Below are 17430 nucleotides of genomic sequence, written 5' to 3'. Positions count from 1 at the left end.
CTCTTGACTTGAAATAGGAGCAATAAATAAGACATTGAAAGAGTAATTGAGGCTTAACCTATATCACTAATGAGAAAAGAGAGACATAGGAAGGAAGAAAAAATATTATAGATTTACTTCAATTCAATAAAGTCTTATGAAATTTTGTAAAATTCTCATAAAGTTTAAAGTAAAAAGAAAAGCTACTTTAATATCAATCTCCATTAAACATGGAACCACTATGTTTTAAACTACGGCTAGGGCTGGAGAAATGGCTCAGTGGTTAAGAGCACTGACTGTTCTTCCAAAGGACCTGGGTTCATTTCCCAGCACCCACATGGCAGCTCACAACTGTAACTCCAACTTCAGGGAATCTGACACCCTTACAGAGCAATACAAGTAGGCAAAACACCAATGCACACAAAGAAAAGAAAAAAAAAAAACAAAGAAAGAAAAAAGAAAATCATTAAACTACGGCTACTAAAAAGAATGATGGAAGGAGAGATGGGTAGGAGAGGGAGGGAAACACGAGATAATATGAATTATAGATATGTAGTTTGTACCTTTGAGTTCTTAAAATTTCTTCCAGAATTGTATGAATGCAGTGAGTTGGATAAAAGAATCTAGTAGAGCTCTTGTGGAAGGGCTACTGAGTGAGGAGTTGGGGGAACATGGGGCAGGGGTATCAGATTAGCACTTTAACCACATGCTGCCCCTTGCAGTAAAAGGCAGTCGTGGCCAGGAGGTACCATATAGTCTTGCAGATGTCTGGGGATTCATTGGGCTGGGAAGCTAATTGCTCCTGGCCAGGCTGATTGGTCCTAAAGTTACTTGACTGTGTCTGTTTCCAGGAGGGCAGGCAAACAGGAATACTTACTGGGAGTGAAAGGTGGGGAGTTCAAGTCGTTCGAATCACACCCAACATTGGAACCTTGAAGAAGTGTAGAGAGTTCATCCATTTCCTTCAGAGACAAAATGCACAAGGTGGAAAATGTATTGATATAAAATTAGCTGGGCAGGAAATGCTTATAAATAGAAGCAGGATATCCAGGTCTCCTCTTAACTGCTTTCAGCATTTTAAACAGCTTCTCCAGCTCTCCTTGGCCTTTGTATCATTTTTATAACAATAAGAAATCTGGATTATATTGTATCAAAGTTGTATTACAGTTCTAAGTAGTACTGAGCATATTTTAATTTTATATACTTATTTAATCTACTAATTAAGATATACAATTTCAAAGGTTGATCTTTGCCTTATAAATTATGAAATTTTTATGACTGGTGCTACTGCTTCAACATATTTTAACAGCTAAGGACAGGGTAATATTCTTTCTCTTAATTTTCTCTATTTTATATTCTATTGGTGAACAATAAAAGATTATAATTGAGGTCAAATATATTTTTAAGATGAATTAAAAATAAAATAATGTCTAATATTGCTGAAGTTTTCAAAGATACCTCTTCAGTTGTCTATAACAGAAACCACAAAGCCCTCATTAAGTTGTTTTGTTAAGTTGTTAATGAGTAAATCTACATAAACTAATGCAGTAAATTTAGCAGTCATCGCCTTTAATGAGGCCATCTTGCAAGCAGAAATAAAGTTAATAAAAAAAGCAATTCCTTAAGAAAACAAAGGACTTTATTAAAATGGAACAATCAGTTGGTGGCAAATGTAGATTAAGAACATGATATTTTAGGAGCCAAATTTCCTGGATGTATACTGGACATGAAACACAAAATTTATATATGCCAGTATGTCAATCAAAGTATTTTATTATGGATCAGGGGTAACAGCCATAAGAAATTTTGTCTTGTCCATGTCCAATGGATATTTGAATTTGGAACAATAACTTACAATCCACACACCATCAAACTCCAGACGGTTGTAAAACTCACTGAGCTGCTGGGTCCACCATGGAATAGAGGCTGGGTTGGAAAAGTCAGGAAAGACTGACTCTCCTGGATAACTCTGTAGAACAAAGTGCAGAGTGATGGTAGTATATGAGATGGTTCAGTTGGTCATTGATTGCTCGCTGCTATTTCATTTTACCAGAAACCTCAGATTACTTATTATTTAGAGTCAGATTTGCCTTTCTGCCAGCAAAATCCAAACATGCAATAAAATACTTGCAAGGATCGAAAGGAAGGAAAAAAGGAAGAAAAGCCTACTGATTAGATGAAAGCCCATGATATACCCTTTTCTATCTAAAAATGTGTATTTTCAGACTCTAAGTCCAGTTAGCAGATGCGAGATGATGTCTTCTGAATATAACAAGGAAGCTGTACCGATGAAGTACCGACAACATGGCTGCCATAGCAAGACTTGTGCAATGAAACCACCAATCGGCATGCCAAGGTGGATGGGAGAAATTTCATGAGAGCCGACTCCTACATGAAGCTACAGATGATCAACAGTTGCTGATAAAGGAAGAATCAGTCTTCCCCAGTGATGATGCCCCTGATAGGTTATCCAGTCCCAGTGGTCAGCTCAAAACACATGTACATAAGAAACACTGAATAGCCTAAGAAGATTATAGTCATAATCTTTGGGAATATATATACATACATACATACACACACACACACATACATATATTAATTAAAGAATAAGAGGTCATGAATTTGAGAATGAGCTGAGGAGAGAGAAGTTGGAGTTTGGAAAAAGAGGTGCTGAACAGTGTAAATATAGCCATAAAAAATTTCTCAAAAAATAAACTTTTAAAAATTAAAATAAAATTCTGAACCATCTAAGTGTTTAATGTTTTAAGAGAATGACTATGCATGCTGAATCTATTGTTAATTTAAGATTATATAAACCTGTTTTGAGCAATTGTTATAAGTAATATGCTCATTTCATCATATAAAAATATTTTATAAATGCTCCAATAATGTTACTCGTACTCCTATAGAAAGTGTACAATGCTGTGTCTCTGTCTTTTCTATATCTATGGAACTTTAAGTCTAGGCACCTTCCACAAACACACAAAGGTACATAAACAGCCAAATTATTAAACATCTGGCTTACCAAAACAAAAACCAAACTATAATATTCTTGCTGATTTTCTCTATAATTTTATAGATTGGGAATTTGGAATAATTTTATATTTGTATAATTTAATGGTTATATTTAAGTAAAGTGCAAAATTTAAAACATATGTTCTTTGCTGCACAGTGGTGGTACACTCCTTTAATCCCAGTACTTGGGAGGCAGAGACAGAAAGATCTCTGTGAGCTCAAGGCCAGCCTGGTCTACAGAGCAAGTTCCAGGACAGCCAGAGCTATATATAAAAACTCTGTCTCAATTTATTTTTTTAAAAAAAGGGGTTCTTTGGCATTTTCAGACACATAATCAACACATTCTAATTACTCTTGGCCCCTCCCCTCCCTCATCTTTTTTCCAATCCATCAACCCCCTCTCTTCCTTACAAATCAATTTTCCATATTCATGTATATTTGTTTTGTTTTGACATCCAACAGCTTTAATGAGAGCCATTATAAAATGTGAACAATTCTTACTACAGAAAATAAAAGCTTAAAATTAGCTGGCTGTGATGGTGCAAGCCTTTAATGCCAGCCCTCAGGAGGGAAAGACAGACTGATTTCTGTGGGGTTCAGACTAGCCTGGTCAACAGAATAAGTTCCAGGATAGCCAGAGCACAGAGAAACCCTGTCTTAAAAAACCAAAACCAAATAATAATAAAACAATAACAATAAATAACAAAAAGGTGAACAATCAAAAAAGCTTAAAATTCCATTTTTAAATGTGTTAGGCTATTGATTCTTTGTTTTAGTTGATGGACATCAAATAATGATGGAGGCAATTTTCACATCTCAAGGTTTTGCAACAGAATCCCAACAGCATCATAAAAGAGGCCAAGCTAACTCCACCATAACCCAGTTCATTTGCAACACCCCACAGTTTGCTTCTGCTACAATTATCTAATGCCCTAGAAGAAATGATTCACCTTATTCACTGGTCAATTGAAGCAGTCAAGTAATACTTGTCTTAATCATAAAAATTCTTCATTGAAGCCCATCCAAATACCCCACCCTACTAAAATGACTCACCCAATTGGGGATAACTTTTAAGCGACCACAATTTGTATTTGATGGTGGCTTTTGATCTCTATTATTGCATGAAAATGAGTCTATCTGGTGCTTTAGAGATTCATCTCTAACAGTGAAAGCAAAGGTTTGTGATATGGGAGGGTCTCTGTCTATGTGTTACTTTCATTGGTTAATAAAGAAACTACCTTTGCCTTTTGTTAGGAGAGCAGCTTAGATAGGCGGAGTAGACTGAACAGAATGCTGGGAGATAGAAAGCAGAGTCAGGTAGTCGCCATGAAGCTCCAGACCAAGAAGGATATAGGTTAGAATCTTCCTGGTAAACCACCACCTTGTGGTGCTACACACATTAATAGAAATGGGTAAATCAAGATGTGAGAGTTAGCCGGTAAAAGGCTAGAGCTAATGGGCCAAGCAGTGTTATAATGAATACAATTTGTGTGTTGTTATTTCAGGTGTAAAGCTAGCTGTGTGGGAGCTGGGTGGGACAAAAAGCAGGCCTGCTCGCCTTCTCACTACAGGTTTGGACGAAGAACTTTGTGTAACTTAATAGAGAATTAAGAGCAATGAAAAGGAAAAGTAATTCAAGTGAACAAAGTCAAGGAAGTAAACTAAGTGAGCAGAGTGAAGGATAGGCTTTAAACACCAAAAAGAGAGTTTTGGAAAGTGAACAGCCCAGTAACTATAAATATTACACTATGACATGGGTTTCTGGAAATTATGTACCAACTGCTATGAATTTCACACAATTCAGTTATCTGGGCTAACTTTATGTATGACTGGAATTAAAGGTTAGTGACATGAATCCTCTGAAAGTACGTAGTCTTACAAGGATTGCTGTTCTGAAAATCAGTTCTTTGGTCATTTATTCCAGTTCCTTAAACTGATACCATGGAGTCTAGCCTGGGCTTTAGCTTTGAGTTTTGTGTAAATTAAGAAATGTATTGTCTGAACTGGATTCTACATTCATCATGAGCATCTTGCTACAATACTGAAGCTGAATTTGACATCTCAGGGAAGAGACATTGAGAGGCAGTCAGACTTAAAGTGATTTTCTACCAAGGCATATTTGTTTTTTATTATCTGAAATGTTAGTGAGTCTGGGATAGCTTTTCATATCCCCTAGAATTTTAATAACTTTATTATTTTATCTAGTAGTTTAAAATAGAATAAAACTACTAAAATCATAAAAGTATCAATATTAGAATTTGATTTCCACCTATCTTCATATAAAAAGTATAACCTTCACCCAAAGTACTATTATTTTGAGTTTCTTGAGAAATTACCTCCCCAACCGCAAAGCCGCTGGAGCTCATGATCCACACTCTGCTCTGGCTTCCATTCCTGTAGGCCTCATAGGTATGGTTCTTGAAGATGCCAGGGTTCTAGTAAATAAGCAGGGTATAAATGTCATTCTGGTAAGTGTCTTTTGCAACTAAAGCAAAAATGAGGCACCAAGCTAAGTGTTTGAACATACCAGAATAATTACATATTTCTGTCCATTGTCATGGAGGTCCTTAACCAAATCTGTAAGATTGGAGTAAGCCTTTTCATCAATCGTGAAATCTTTCTTTTCGTCCATGTAGTCTATGTCTGAGTATTGCACATCCTGAAAGACAGCTCAGGGCAGTTAGAACCCAGGAAACAGTCACCTTGCTGATTGGAAAGTTCTTTTTTTTTTTGTTTTTTTTTTGTTTTTTTTTTTTGTTTTTTTTTTTTTGTTTGTTTGTTTTAATCACTGTGGTTGTATTGAGAGAGGTAGCTCAATAAATACAGGATCCTGTCACAGTACGGACACTGTTGGAGCAAGAGACACAAATGGTAGAGGGAGAAACCAACTCCCCAGGATTGTTCTCTCAAACGCGCGCGCGCACGCGCGCGCGCGCACACACACACACACACACACTGTGAATTTCAGGAAAACATGTCATAAAATATTAGGGGATATTATTAACTCAATAATAAAATTTTATAGTAATGTTCAGAATTCTTTCATGAAAATCATTTTCCTCAAGAAAACAATTTTGTATTAGAGTCTTGTCTTTGTCTGTATCTTTAAGGAAACAAAACGATGCAAATTACTTTAAGATCCAACAATGAATAGCTCAGGTTCAGCTTCCAATACAGAAAAACATCAGCAGTTGTGCGGGTATTGGTAGAATGGTACATTTTAATTCTTTATTTTAAGAAATACTAGGTACTTTATGATAAATATTTTGCAGTTTGACAGTCCAAGCTTGAAGGCCTCTTGCTTACATGATTTCATAAAGCATCTCGCAAATTTTAACTTGTCTAGAGTTAAGTAGAATTTATACTATACATCCTTTATTTAATAAATATGATTTATTTTTCTCTGGTTTAAAAATTGTGTTATTCTATTGCTAAGAAGCATCCAAAGGGCTGCCCTTTTTTATTTAGATTTGGTCTTTTTTTTTCCGATTTCTGGGGTTTTGAGCAGGGCTAATGCACATATTATCAATGTTCATGCAAGTTTTCGGCAATAATATTTTCATTTTCATGTATATCTCCTATATATATGCTTTGCTTTTTTCCAGATAATCTTTATTTGCTATTATTTTAAGCACAATGATTTTTCACAACTTTAGAATACAGTATGAAAAAGGACACATTTCTTGCAAAGTATAAGTATTTATCTGGTACAGGTTCATTCTGAATGTATGGTACCTAGTATCATAGATTTGTTTCAAAGTTACATGTATATTTATGGCTTTAATATTCATGGTTTATGGTGTTCTTAGTTCCTCTCGTACTTTGCTTTCATTAAGCAACATTAATTTGGATTCTGCATGTGGGTATTATGTATAATGGTTGAAGTTCAATTCCAAATAACCCTCTAAAGGATTTAAAATATAAATTTTAAGAGAAATTTGGTTATCTCAAGTATATAAGTAAATAATTGGAGGATCAGTTTAGGTAGGGCAGAAATATGATAGTGAAATGTGCAAAGAGGATCTTTTGAAGATGGATTCAGAGGTAAGTTTTCTGTGACCTCTGATGTTAGAGTGGGCAATCCTTACATGAGTTTGATCTTCTGGTCCCCAATACGTGATCACACAGCATGTGAGGGCGCTGGGCAAATGCATACATTTTGCCAAACTTTCCTTTCACATACTTGTATCTGTCTTGGTAGCATTATAAGCATGTCACCAGGACATATAACACATTTGTGACTGGCTTATTTATCTAAAAAATATTAGTTAATCATTTGTTCTGTCCTATAATAAAATTTTCTAGGTTTAATTCATATCCCAGTACATTGTGTTTTCCAGGATCTTGATCTCATCCCCATTAAGTCTGCTTCCTTATTTTATATGTTCACCAAAGGGTAACTGTTCTCTTACATATTCACATCAGTTGTAATTTTAAAATTATCAGCATCAATGCATTACTCATTAATGCATTACTTCGTTCATGAAGACAACAGTGTTTCTGCCATAGAAACAGAATGCACTTGTTTTTTTTTTTAAATTATGAAAGTTCTTAACTCTAGTTCCTACCCATTAAAATAGAAGTCATATAGCACCACAGTCCTGGGATTCCCCAAACTTGTCTGGCTCCTAGAAATAAATCAGCTCTCTGTGAACAATGCATCTGCTCTGACTGTAGCCCTGGGTGCCCATCCTGAAAGAATGATATCATGAAGAACCTTGAGGAACTTAGGAGAGGAAGTATATCTTGTTTATCCTTGGAATTTGAGGACTTGGGTGCTGGCTATGTAGCACGTATTTATCAAATGTGTGTTTGAATGGGCATGTGAGGGAACTTATAACCACAAACACTTTGGCTCTCAAACATCAAGTCAAAATATAAGCTGGTATGAGGAGAAAGGGTTCTCTTACTCTGTTAAATTGCTGGAGGAATGGATAATAATGTCAGGTGACAAAGAGACATAGAGATTTAACAAACAAGATTCTCTTATTGCATTGTTTGTGTGTTTGCATATCAACATGTGAGGACAGGATGCTATTCTTAATGAGACTGAAATATAAAGAGATTGAAGGTCATTTCCCAGTCACTTGAATGAGGAGGTAAAAGCTGACTAGGACTTGGGTGTAGGTACTTCACTCTGGATAGTCTTTCTTTTTCCAATCTTCCATGTACTCCATGATCATACAAAAGTCTCACATATGTTCTTAATGTGGCTTGAGGCTTGCTACCCAATGTGGTATCATCTGTTCTGATCCCTAGTAGTTACTTAGGCCCTAGGTGCCACATATATTCACAGAGAGAGGACCTTCTAATTAGGAAAGAAGAATTCATTTGCTTTTGTAACACCAGCAGAAGCAGAGGAGGCCAGACCCCCAAAAATACTACAAGTAGAGTTGCAAGAATAATTTCTAGATGGTGGCACATGCCTTTAATCCCAGTACCCGGGAGGCAGAGGCAGGATCTCAGTGAGTTCAAGGCCAGCCTGGTCTACAAAGTGAGTTTTGGGACAGTCAGGACTGTTTCACAGAGAAAGCCCATCTCAAAAAAAAAAAAAAAAAAAAACAAGAACAAAACCAAGCCAAAACAAAATTGACCCTTCTGATTAGGAGTGCAATCCTGGAAAAGTGAAACCACATATTTCCTCACCCATAAAAAGGTGATAAATGAGAGCCAGCCACAACTGAGAAAGTTTTTCTAAAATGATACAGGAAGGCAAAATATGGGTCTATTTCTTCCTGGAACTGAGTGTTTTCAGACAGTATACACAGAGAAAGTAAAGTTAAATCCTATCAATTTTCCCTCAGTACCAAAAAACCTGGTGTGAATATTTCTCCTAAAAAATTTGGTTTCTGTGTCTGCCCTCTTGGATTCTCTGAGATCAGACCAAACTCATTCTCACCCATACGGTTTTCCAGCAAATGCTAATCACATAGACATATGTCTCAACTGAAGTTCCAAAGCCTGAAGAATTTGTCCTTAGGGAATTCTTTTGACAGCTTCATTGACCATGTGAGTGAGGAGTTTATCAGTGATTAGACACTTGGAGTTATCTTTTGATTTGCTGGAGACCTTTGAACATCATAAATCCTGTACAACTAGGGAGCTCCAGAGTTAATCTGGAAGGAGTTTTGCAAGGTTGCTGTGGAATTAGTTTACTGTAAATCATTATTATCATCCTCAGCTCTTGCTGACCTCATCACTATGTGTTGATTTCACTCATAAAATTGCAGCTCAGTTTGACGGTGTTCACACTCAGGACTAGATGCTTTATGTAAGGTATTTTTTCAGCCCCCCCCCCCAGGGTAAGTGTAAAACTTTTACTTTTTAAAGATAGAAACCACAATATCCACCTGTTAATTAACTAACCCAACATGTCACGGAGATATGAAAAGATAAGACTAAAATTCAAGTCCTTTGGCTCTATAAACACTGCCCTGGCATGGGCATATGAACAATTCAGTATTAATTTCTCTGGCTGTTTGTGCTTCTATCGATCTATCATTCTGATTTTCCTTCTTAATTGCAATCTTAATTGAATAAAATGCAAGGAAAAGGAAGAAATGAAATTGTATCTAAACCATGATAAGAAAAACCTCTACTTACATAAGGGATGTCAGCTTTACGGTTTCGTTCTATAACCTCTCTCAATCCCTCAGTGCCACCATAATCCCTGCGGCTGAGCTGGAAACCAAGGCTCCAGTAGGAAGGCAAGAAAGGCCGTCCAACAACCTGGGAAAAGAAGTGAAAAACCATCCGAGAATTTATAACAAACACTAGTGAACATGGTAGCATCAAGTTCATCTGAATCATTTATTCCTTTTTGCTTTCTGTAAAGTCCTCAGATCTAAAATTGCCAGAAACAAAAGGAATCTCCTGCTACAAAATTCCAAAGCTCAAGTCTTTTGTCACTTAAAATAACTAAATATGTCCCAACAGCAGCAGCTGCAGAAAAGAAAATAGGATTTTCAGAATATATTGGATTGATAATGTCATCCTATGGCAGTATGTCTCTACCTGTGGGTCAAGATTCCTTTCAGGGTCACATATCAGATACCTGGAATATCAGATATCTACATTACAATTCATAACAGCAACAAAATTACAGTAATGAAGTAGCAATGATATAATTTTATGGTTGGCGTCACCACAACATGAGGAACTATATTGAAGGGCTGCAGCACTAGGAAGGCTGACAAAGGGGGAAAGGAAATGGGGTTCGAGATGTAGCTCAGTTGGTAGAGTGTTTACCTAGCAGGCAAGAAAATGTTGGCTGAATTCCAACAGTAAAATTAAAACTGGAGGAAACGGGAAAGTGGTCATGGTTGTATCTGGTCTGAAGGTAGTGTCTTAATTTTTTCGCTTTTTGCTATGATAAAATACCCCAATCAAAGCAACCTAAGGGGAAAAGGGTTTATTCTGGCTCAAGTTACAGTCCATCATGGCACGGTAGTTAAAGCAGCAGAAGGTTGAAGCTGCTGATCATACTGCATCTAGAGGAGAGAGAGTGAGAGGAGGCAGGGAGGGAGAGAGAGCAAAGAACGCTTTCTGATGCTTTCCTTGCTCCCTCCATCCTGCCTAAGAAATAGTCTCACCTGTAGGTCTTGGTATATAATTAATGTAATCAAGCGAGTTCTCCTCAGGCACTCCCGCTGGCCCATCTTCTAGATAATTCTAGGTTCTTTCAACTTGACCATTAACACTAATCCTCATAGCTGGTTCTTTGTTTTGTTGTTGAGCTGTGCTGAGAATAGTGACCAGAGGAGTCTCATATAAGGCAGATAAGCCCTCTACCCCTGGCTCTGAAAGACAGTAATACTCACTCACCAATAATCTATTAATGTGTGCAGTACAATACGGTCCCCCATAGGCACTGAGAGTATGACAACACACAGCAAGCAGCATTTCTGCTTTCATGGAGCTTGACTGGCATACAGGTAACTCACGCAAGGACAGAGGGTGGTGTGTGGCAATGGCGAAAGAGTAAAAACTTGTGGATCAAGGGTATGATGGGTGAAAAAATACCACATGCTTGAAGTATTCAAAATTTCTGAGTACCTCAAGACAACATTCTAAGACGACTAGAACCCTGTTCCACATTATTCTAAGAGTCCCTGCCCTCTAATCAGAGGTTTTTCTCTCATTTCATTTCATTCTTTCTTTCTGATTTATTTATTTGTTGATTGAATTTTCATTGTGGATTTGTGATCTCAGGTCTTTGGAATGCTTGATTATACCCAGAGGAACAATGGCATATGGTAAATGGACATGTCTAACAAACAGAATTAAGCACTCTTTTGCATTTCTCAAGGCTTCCTGGATGGTGCCTTCAGTGACGCAGAAAACGTCCAAACAATTTATTAGAGTGAAGAAAAAAATTATGGAATACTTGTAAGCTCAGAATTTATATCCATACTATCTACTAATAAAACTTCCAATTTCGTCTTATTAACTGAAACAAATAAATGAAACATAGCAGCAGCCCCACAGTCGGGAGGGCAGACCTATACCTCCAGGTATTCTTGAACTACTTGCTCTGGCGTGTTTCCCAGGAAGATGTAAAAGTCAAGAATGCCCCCGGTTGTGCGGTACGTGACGGCAGGAGCAGGCTGAAGAGTGACCTCTGGAAGGGTTAAAATGAATGATTAGAATCTTCGGAAGGAACGCATCTCTCAGAAGCATGAATAGCTGGATTGTCCCAAATTCTGCTCAATTTTCAAAGGAAAATGAATCACATAGACTCGTTTTATCTGAACTTCATTAATTTGAACAAGATACCCACCAAAGTGAAATTTTGTTTTGTTTCGTGTTGCTTATAAGAAAAAGGAGCAAATTTGATTGTATCTGGCAGCATTAGAATAAATTTCTATGTTATTAAAAGTGGTTTACTCCAAAGGAAAAATATTTTGGAAACTTACTAGGTGAGTTTGATATATTTCTATATATAGATATAACTCATATATAGTCATATATATGACAGCTATGTTTTTTAGATCAATGAGGCTTCTTGCCATATCACTAATTAGAAGCTGAAGGAAGATGACTGCTGAGTGAGGCTATGAGACACAGTGCACAAACACAGACTGCTGCCGACAGGCAGACAGCCTGAAACACACGTGAGTCTACAGGTATCTTTGGAGTGTGTACAGCAATGGATCCTATTATCCACACAATGTTAGGAGAAACATTCTGTAAGTGGAAGTCCCTGAAGGAGGTTTCAGCCAGGTGTCCCTAGCCTGAGCTGGCTTTCTGAACAGGCTAAATGTCATGCTCTCATTTCAGCAGAAGCACCATATGTGCAACACGTGACAGTTACCCGAGGTTATCACAATAAACATAATTCTTAAGACTAAGAATAGCAACCCTAAATCTATCCAGAAATAGATATATAAAAAGATGCTTTTTACCCATGGCATTGCTGTTCAAAAGGAAAACCCCCAAAGAAGCCCCACTGGTATCTTCAAGGCACAAGAAGAATGTGTGTGCTCCATACAGATTAGCCATGCCCTGTCAACAGGAAGGAAAAACAGAAGTAACAGGATTATGTGTTTTAAATATTTATCCTGAAAGTTATGGTGGACCACACCTTTAATTCCAATATTTAGGAATAAGAGGCAAGAGAATAACTACTTTTAAAACAGCCTGTGCTACATGAGGTCCATGCCAGCTCGATCAACATAACAAGGCTCTGTTTGTAATAAATAACTAAATAAATAAATAAATAAATAGGATTCATGGAACCAATATTTCATGTTTATACTTGCTCAGCATTTAATCAAGTGTTGTACCAAAATGACAGTATCACAATAAATGGAGAAACACAATATTGTGTGTTATTTAATTGAATGCTATTCAGAAAAGCATAATATAGCTGCAATAATATAGCTCAAAATGTTATATGAAATGAAAGAAACAGACAATACTGCTGTCTTTGAAACAGGCTGACATGCAATACAAGAGCAGAAAGAAACTTTCCTTCTACAGACTCCACTAATAATGGTACCCAACTGATATTCTTGTCTAAATACTTAATTATAAAAGCAAGAAAGCATCACTTTTGCTAAAGTATTTTCCTCTCTTCTTTTTATAATACATGAAAAATTAGTCCCTTTCATGGTTTTTATTTTGAGACAGGGACATAATAAGTAGCCCAGATTGGTCTTGAGCTTACTCTGTAGGTCAGGGTGGCCTTTAAGTTGCAATCCTCTTACTTCAACTTCTTGAATAACTGTGATTATGTGCTTGCACCAAGAAGTCTGGCTGTTTTTTACCTTACATAATTTACCTTACATAATTTATGTAAGGTACATCCTATTTACCTTACATAATTACTAAACTTTATTTTCAATTTTTTTTAATTTCTGTATTTATAATTTAAAAGTCTATTAAACCCAATAACAAGCTTTCCCCAAAACAAATTTATGCAAATTGGGCAAAATAAGACCTAGTTGTATTTTAGTCAGCTAATTTTGGGAGCAAAGGGTGGGTATTCCTGACTGTGAGCCATAAACTGGAGTGAGGGAAGGTATAACCTCACCTCTGTGGGAGTGGCATCTCTGGTGAAGATGGGCCAGGTGTTCCAGCTCATGTTGTGGAGGTATTGCTGATGGACATGTTCCCCCAGCCCATACACGTTGGAGCTGGGCAGTCGGAAAGACATCTGCAGGTACTGCTGGGCAAACTGAAGGGGCCCGATGCCTGTGTCCAACCTGGGCAATGGGGAGAGGATAAGAGTCACAGAAGCACTCTGGCTCTGCAGAAAGCTGTGTCTGCCTGTCCACAAGCATTCAGAGATGAGTGACCTCAGAATTTAGCACCACTTTTCACGCTGCCTCCAGTGCTGTTCTCATGATATCATCAACTCTTTGAAGTTAAGAGCGCGTCATAGGATGGGACTTCATGGTCACAGGTTTATGACCAGAGGAAGAACAGAAATGCAACTTTATACAACTCCAGGTACTTCTGTGGATGCTAAGTATTGCTAGCACAGGTCACTCTGGAAAAGCAGTGAAGCATACTGCTCTGTAGCACACTAGGACCAGATTTGGGTGCAGGTTTTTTTTTTTGACATTCATATCAATATAAAATATTATTTATGCTTTATACCATGAAATTTATTATATAAGCTCAAATTCGTTTTAGGTGCTTAATGCTAAGATTCAGAGGTAATGATACTGTGAAATGGTAGACAGGAAAGTTTGTGTACAAGTGTGAATAACTCAAACAATAAAATTCCCTAGTCCATATTACACGAGAACCATAAGCATGCATGTATACTTACTATAAGCGTACATAGGAAACTTAGTAAGTGGTTTCAACTCATTTCCACGTCCCACTCATCTTGCTGTGTATGTCAGAGTGATTCTGTATTCAAAGATGGACAGAGTGTGGAGAAACTCACAAGACTTTTCTGTTGCTCTTTCGTATTATTCGGATGCTGAAGGGCATGTTGATGACCTCTACAGAGTAGCTCAAAGTAGACGCATCAGCGGTCCCGTTCATGATGTTGATGTTTTCATGAGGGACTTCATAGCGTAACTCATTGGAATCAGTGATCTGAGAAAAGAAAAATAGAAAATACAATTCTGGGGCAAGACCACCTCCCTGTAGATCTATGGGAATGCTGCTTTTGAAGCAGTGACCCATGAGAATGTTTCCAAATCTTGCTCCTGTAGATTTTGATCATCCAGTGTGCCCTGTAGAGATGCCTGCCCATGCCCTTCAGTGATGCCTACAGAAAGGAGCCCTCTGTCCAGTCACCCTCGCTTACTACAGAGAGGAAGAGGGTAAGGCGTCACTATCTCCAGAGTTGTATCCAGTGGGAAACACCCTCACTGACCTTAAAATGAAAACGGTTAGCTGCCTGATATTCAGCTGTGAAGAGGGCATCAGCGATATCATTTCCAAAATGAGATGGTGTTGACAACTTTTTCAACTGAACAGTCAACCCTAAGGCAAATAAATGAGAACAAGAGACTGTGTTAGCTTTCTAGTGTTAGCAGTGTTAGCAGCTACCTTGGCTGGACCACAAACACTGACTTCCTAGGCCTAGATTCAGGCAGTGCTCACCTGTGCTTGTATTTTTACGGACATTGGTGACTTCATAACCCCAGTTCTTAGGGAAGAAGCATGCAGGGGCTTTGGTATCTGCTACTGGCTTCCAGCAGCATTTATACTGCCATCTGCAGACATCCTAAAAAAAAATAGAAAAGAACTGCCATTACATAAAATCCAAGAAGGGAAGTGTTACTTACCTACTAATTTACAACCCATGTTATTCCAGGGAAAATTTGAGATAGGTCGTAATCAAACTCACCCATGTACTCATCCTCAGTTTATCCATCCAGTTATCTAGCCATCCAACACACGTTCTACACTTACCAGATAAAAAGTGCTAAAACAGATAAGTAAGACCTAGCATGTGTTTCACTAAACTGGCCGCTTAGTTGTATATCAAGACAATTAAAATAATAATGGCAGGATGAGTTGGGAATGGCAGGATGAGTTGGGTGTTCCAGCAGAGCGTCTCCCAAAGTGAGGAAAACACACACCAACCATTTCTCCCAAGCTAGAGTCTAGGTGGATGAGAAGACATGCTAGGTATGCAAGAGGTAAATCTGTTCTTAAGGCACCAGGATGAGATAGACAGAGGAAGCAATGGCATGGCAAGATCAAGAGAAGGGCACACATTAAGCTGTTACCTTGATTCTAGGGAAGGGATTTGGAAGAAGAAGAATAGGAATGGGACTCTCCAGTTTTGTTCTGGAGACAAGTGTTTGTCTGACTCTGGTTAAAGAATGCATGTGGCATAGGTTCTATTATGAAGATTAAGGGGATGTCATCCCATTGCTTATTTCCGAATACTACTGACAAGAGTTTTAGATGCCAATAGATGTAACTGCTCTGAAAAGCCAGAATGACTTTTATGATTATCATCTAAAAATTTATGGAGAAAATATTAGCATTTCTAACTATACAGTCTTTTTAAAATATGCATTTATTTTCCCAAATTAAACAGTCCTTGCCTTGTTCTTTCCACATAACAAACACCTGCAGATTAAAAGAAAAGGACTTTGGGTATCCCAGCTGCCTCTGAGGCAGACACTCAGAACACCTGCCACCTCTGAAACTGAGGTCCACGAAGCCCCAAAGGTCAGTTTCACTGCTGTAAACTATGTCAAAGTCTACAGACCTCTATAAGGAACAATCACTCTCCAGATAAACATAGTCTTTGTGTGTGCAATCTGTTCTAAGTGTTTCTTTCAGTCCCACATACCAAAGGTCAAAGCCTGGAGACAAATAATTACCAGTACTCGAAACTCTATCTCCCTTTCATACATGGCTTCCCCATACTTGCTTTCCTGTTTTGCGTCTCAGTTCTCAGCACATCAGACAGCTCTCTTACACTCACGTCTGCTCTCTCGGTGTGGACTCCAACAAGTCTCCTTGTTTCCCAGACACCATAACCCTAAACTGTGTCCCTAAGTCATCTCCCAGATAGATTATGTGCCACTTGCCAACCAGATAAAAATAGCAAAATAATTAAGAGCAGACAGCCGACGAGAAAATCACCTGGAAATCAGCTAGCTCACTTCTGTGTGATGTGAGCATTGTGGCAACTGAGTTTCTGGCAGGTGCTTAAATTCTATTAGCAATGTACACAACTTGTTCCAAAATTAGGAAATCTCATTTCCATATTTACCATTTTACCACACTATTTCATATGCTTAGATAAAAATTGGACTCTATGTAGTTTAAGTTTCTAAAAGCTACTGTGGTTGAATTATTGACTTTAAAAAAAATCTCAAAACTTACTGAATTTTCAGAGATGAGAAAAAATTTAACGTCCTTTGTGTGTACATGAGATGAAAAAGAAGTGATATATATATATAAAATGTTAGAAAAAAACTTAAAATTATCTTTATTTTGAAGGAGCATTATCATATTACAAAACTTCAACAAGGTCTACATAAAATAGAGGACAACTGAAAAGTAAATTTAAGAAAACTTCTGGTTGTAAAATCACTATTCAAAAATCAGCTTCCAATCTATACTAATAATAAACTGAAACCTACAATTTAAAAATATTTAGATGGAATAAAGCATTAAATAATTTTTAAAAATTAAAGCAATGTATATAATGCATACACTGAAGGTAATGTCTTTGAGGACTCACGAGATCTATCCCAGTCCTATTGTAGCTACGGCCATATGAAAGGACAAAAGAGTCATTTAAAAATCAGATACCAGCCATGTTCAATGAGGGCTGATGAGAAGCCAAAGACAATGGCACTGGGTTTTGATCCTACTTCATGTTCTGGCTTTCTGGGAGCCTAGCCAGTTTGGATGTTCATCTTCCTAGACCTGGATGGAGGGGAGAGGACCTTGGACTTTCCACAGGGCAGGGAACCATGACTGCTCTCTGGACTGGAGAGGGCG

The 17430-nt window shown here is 37.6% G+C and overlaps 2 protein-coding genes across 3 annotated transcripts in view; both read right to left on the bottom strand.

Moving 5' to 3' along the window:
- The window catches only part of Mgam (maltase-glucoamylase), a 240025-nt gene that overhangs the window by 37000 nt on the left and 185595 nt on the right, over positions 1-17430 (bottom strand). The gene's annotated exons all lie outside the window — the stretch shown is intronic.
- Mgam2 (maltase-glucoamylase 2 (putative)) overlaps positions 1-17430 on the bottom strand; it is a 36132-nt gene that overhangs the window by 12179 nt on the left and 6523 nt on the right. Inside the window, exons 3-13 of the mRNA XM_050148108.1 lie at positions 15061-15184; positions 14831-14940; positions 14393-14547; positions 13529-13700; positions 12399-12498; positions 11502-11614; positions 9598-9723; positions 5522-5653; positions 5331-5429; positions 1835-1948; positions 857-941 (exon numbers count right to left, since the gene is read on the bottom strand). Coding sequence (XP_050004065.1) covers positions 857-941; positions 1835-1948; positions 5331-5429; positions 5522-5653; positions 9598-9723; positions 11502-11614; positions 12399-12498; positions 13529-13700; positions 14393-14547; positions 14831-14940; positions 15061-15184 — 1330 coding nt within the window. The remainder of the gene's footprint in view (positions 1-856; positions 942-1834; positions 1949-5330; positions 5430-5521; positions 5654-9597; positions 9724-11501; positions 11615-12398; positions 12499-13528; positions 13701-14392; positions 14548-14830; positions 14941-15060; positions 15185-17430) is intronic.

Source organism: Alexandromys fortis, unplaced genomic scaffold, assembly GCF_014885135.2.
Source record: "Alexandromys fortis isolate MF-2015 unplaced genomic scaffold, M_Fortis_MF-2015_v1.1 scaffold_57, whole genome shotgun sequence".
Taxonomy (NCBI): Eukaryota; Metazoa; Chordata; class Mammalia; order Rodentia; family Cricetidae; genus Alexandromys; species Alexandromys fortis.
This window is presented reverse-complemented; position numbering and strand designations above follow the sequence as displayed.